At 34.6% G+C, this 4,758-nt stretch overlaps 1 protein-coding gene across 1 annotated transcript; it reads right to left on the reverse strand.

The window, feature by feature from the left end:
- Window positions 1-2,960: 2,960 nt before the first annotated feature.
- Window positions 2,961-3,908, reverse strand: LOC148121529 (olfactory receptor 2AG1-like). The gene has a single exon (XM_087907687.1). It carries the CDS (start codon window positions 3,906-3,908, stop codon window positions 2,961-2,963), a length of 948 nt encoding a protein of 315 aa, XP_087763813.1.
- Window positions 3,909-4,758: the final 850 nt, after the last annotated feature.

Consider the following 4,758-nt stretch of genomic DNA (forward strand, 5'->3'; position numbering starts at 1 on the left):
TTACTCATATTTAGCTGGAATTGACATGGAGTAAATGTCTTTCCAATGTCAGAACTCAGACTAAGAAAGGCAAACAATGTTACTGTAGCTTAATGCAAAGACTACCTTTGTGATATCTGTTCAAAGACTCTGGAATGTGAACATTCTATTGATGCAGAAGCATTTGTGTAATTTTCCATCAATAAACGCTTATGTTTATCTGATGTAAGACAGACACCAAAAGTATAGTGGTAAATAAAACAAGAGTCCTAATGTCCTGGAATTTATCCAATTTAAAATAAATATTAATCTTATTTTAGATGGTCACAAAGGCTATGGAGATAATAAAGTGAGTGAAAAAAGAATAAGCAGTTGACTTTAACACTGATTTACATAACTATACACATGAGAAATTTCTCAAGAGCATTATTAGTTGTATACCTAAGAGATTGACATGTTTTATTAGTATGATCACATAAACACACAGAAACCATCATTATATAATAATAATCAAATCAGTTACATTGCACAACATTTGAATGATGTCATATACTACAATTTATAATTTCCAGGGCAATTTTGTCTTCGAACTAAAGATGTAATAATTACATTCCTGATGTCTCATGGGAAGTATCTATGCGTGTTGTCCTAGACCTCACCACAATGCATTGATATAACTACTATTTTACTGGGAATTTATAGCTTTCAGACATTGGTTCAGAGAAACTACATTCACATTCAAAGTTAAATAGGAAAATGAGATGTAATGAATACCAACCCTTGCATTCTGTCATCAGACTTGAGAATTTCCACCATTGCTCTGTAAGGCTAACATACACAGAATAAGAAATAGCATATCACTCACGGTATGACAATAAGTGAAACAAACTTCTACATGAACACATCAACTCAATACAATGAGTGCCTTTGGAAAAAGTAGAAGAATATCCACTAACTATTCATTATTGCAGAAAATTTGATTATTTCTAGGACACTGACTTCTATTGATTTTTAAAAGAAAATTTCTCTTGTTTTATCTACTATATAAAATGCATAATATTGTATGAGTTAATGTTATTCTGTGTTATGTTCCATACAGGCATCTAATTGATGAAAATCAGACTAAATTCTTATCCTCACAATTATTTATTAGTGACTTATTCTGAAAACATTCAAAACCTTGTCTTTTGGGGTTTAACAAGCATTGTGAATTGTTTTCATGTATCATCAATCTACAGTGTAACATCATATCAGAAGCTTTTGCTACTATCTCAAAGTAACTCTCTACTCATCAATTATCTTTACTTCTTTGTATCTGATACTCACTTTCCACTTTCCCCAGCATCTGGTAAGAATTGGTCTATTTTCAATTTTTATGGTAGTGACTCCAAATGACTTCACTTAGTGTTATAAATGAAGAAGTTGGCTTGTGTTGACAGTTGTTTCCCTAGGACTCTTCTCCAAGTTCCTAGGGACATTTTTATTCCGCATACTATACATGAGAGGATTCAGAGACAGAGTGTAGAAAGTGAGCTGATATTGTCTATAGCTATAAAACCATCTTTGAGTTAACAATGAATATGAGCAACTCTCCAAATTTCATACATGCTACATTACCTTTCATAATACAGAATTTTAAATCATCAAGAAAATATGTTACACTGTTCCTTCATGCTCTTCTTCCAATTTCAACTTATTTTTCCTTTCATAATCTTTTAAAAATCATGTTTTAAATTGAATTATAACATATTAGGTTTCCATATTTTTTCATATATCTTTCAATTCTTCCCCTCCTACATTTCCCTACTCTCTCTCTCCTTATATCTTTCTTTCTTTCTCTCTCTCTCTCTAGCTAAACCTGATGTGGAATTCTGCTCTGCATGCTGTGAATATATTTTCTTCCCATTGGTTAATAATTAATCTGCTTTGGGCCTATGTTTGGGGACAATATAGCCAGGCAAAAAATCTGATATATATATATATAGAGAGAGAATAGGCAGCGTCAGGGAGACACCATGTAGCTGCCTAAGGAGACAGATACCGTGGGAACCTTACCAGTAAACCAACAGACACATGTTAAAATACAAAATAAAAGAAATGGGTTAATTCATGATGTAAGAGTTAGTTAATAAGAAACCTGAGAAGTTTTGTAATTATTATAGTTTCTGTGTGATTTTTTCAGGTCTAGGTGACTAGGAACAAACAAATGGCCCCTGCATACATAAAACTTCCTCCCTCTAATATTCTTTCTCTACTTTCATATCACTATGTTTTGTCAACTCCCATCCTTAAGGTGTGTCTCACAATGCCTCCTTTCTAGATTCTTATATCTACAAATATCCCAGCTTAAACACATGAACTAAAATTTAGAGGTTCACATATAAGAACACACACACATATTTATATACAAAGACTATATATATATACATACATACATATATATATGTATATATCAATTGTTTTAATTTCTCTTTGCAGTTCTGGCAATTTAACTGAAATTTTCTTTGCTACATTTTTCTTTAGAGTTCAACAAAATTCTGTGGTGCATATGTACCAAATTTCCATTATCTATTAATCCATTAATGATACCTTCAGTGATTCTATTTCCTAGTTATTGTTAATAAAATGGCAGTGAAGACTTGAAAATATATTCTGATATTCATTTATTATAATTTTTATTCATTACTTTTAAAAATCTATTTCAATTTTCTAACATACGATTAGTTTAGAGTATCTAAACGGCATTACCACCTGGACATGAACCTGGTCATTGTGTCTTTGTGTGACAAAACAGCAGATTCTCTAATTCTTCCTTTAAAACAGATTCACAGAACATTTACAAAGGAACACAAACTTCCTCCTGAACCCATTATTCTCTACCATGTGACATACCATTTAATCTAGAATTACCAGGAATATTTCATTCACACTAGAATTATGACTTTGTGGACGAATTTTTAGACCGTTACTATTAGAACCTCCTAAAGGTTACTGTGTGTTGGTAGTCGTTTTCCCAGGACTCTCTTCAAAGCCCCAGTGACCTCTTTATTCCTAAGACTGTAGATGAGGGGATTCAGAGCTGGTGTGACAATTGTATAGAAAACTGAGCTGATATTGTCTTGTTTGGGGCTGTGAAATTGACTGGGAAGAACATACATGAAGGAAGCTCCCCCATACCACATCCCAACCACAGTCAGGTGGGAAGAACAGGTGACAAGGGCTTTCTTCCTTCCCTCATTTGAGGGCATATTAAGCACAGTGAACAGAATTAGTGAATAGGAGGCTAGGATGGCAGCCAGAGGGAGAATGAGCACTGTCACACCCATCAAATAAACCATGAGTTCATATCTGGAGGTATCTGCACAGGCCAGCTTTAGCAAGGGAGGGATCTCACAGAACAGGTGGTTGACCTGCCGAGATTTGCAAAAGGAATACTGCATGGTGTAGATGCTATATCCTAGAGCACTGAGAGATGCCAGGATCCATGACGTGGCTATCATGAGCCAGCAGACCTTGTGACTCATCAAGATTGTGTAATTCAGAGGTTGACAAATGGCCACATACCTGTCATAGGCCATGAAGGCCAGAAGGAGGTCCTCTGCACTGCCCAGTACTAGTTCTAGAAACATCTGAAGAGCACAGCCACCAAAGGAGATGGTATTGTCTTTGAGTAGAAAATCAATGACAGCCTTGGGAGTGATAACTGATGTGAGGAGGAGGTCCATGAGAGAGAGCTGTCCAAGGAGGAGGTACATGGGCACATGGAGCCGGGCATCCATTGTGATGACTAGGAGCAGCAGTCCATTGCTGGTCAGTGCCAAAAAGTACAAGGCTGTGATTGCAGCACAGAACAGTTCAGGAGAGCTACTGCCATCCAGAATCCCCACCAAGATGAAGCCACTTCCCAAGGTGGAGTTCCAGAATTCCATTGTATGTGATCCTTTTAGCTGCTGAGAAAATAGATGGATCAGTGAACTTGTGCTAATATGAATCCAAATATCCAAGCTTTGTGATGTTAGAAGTCCCTTAGGAACCTCAATATGATTTCATATATAATATCTTTTACACTAATTAATAGCTTTGATTCTTGCTTTTTAAATTTCTCATTCTTTTATACACACACACATACACACATATATACATACACACATATATATATAAATATAAACATAATATATATAAATATAAACATAAATATATATATATGTGTGTGTGTGTGTATACTGAGAATTTCATTAATGATGTTGCATTGACTTGTACTACATACTCTATCCCAACTCATCCCATGCACCAATTCTCTGTCAAATTCATGACCTCTTAGTCTTGGACTGTTATTTTTACATGTGTGTGTGTGTTTGTGTGTGTGTGTACACACATCCATGCCCATTTTCATGAATGAATGTATATTCAATCTATTTAGTGTTGCTCATACATGTTTTGAAGGCCCAGTTTCTTCATTTCATCAGCCCATATTTGTTTGTGGATATTGACATTGGAAATTATAATTTTATACATTAGTTCTCTCTCTTGTTCAGTCCACACATTCCCCACAAATCCTCAGAAAAGAGTACCAATTGTTAAAAACTATACAGTATTGTACTTAAGAAAGTATTTATATTACAGTTAAAACTTTGGAAATTATTTGGACATTTTTTTATCAAATTGTTGTATAGCTGGAAAGACACAGAAATGTAAGATATATGATCCTTTCACAGAAAATTTGTCTGTTTCTTTCTTATAAGAATGACTAAAAGCAACTAAAGAATAGCTATTTTGTAT

This window comes from Myodes glareolus, chromosome 7, assembly GCF_982192425.1.
Source record: "Myodes glareolus chromosome 7, mMyoGla1.1, whole genome shotgun sequence".
Classification (NCBI taxonomy): Eukaryota; Metazoa; Chordata; class Mammalia; order Rodentia; family Cricetidae; genus Myodes; species Myodes glareolus.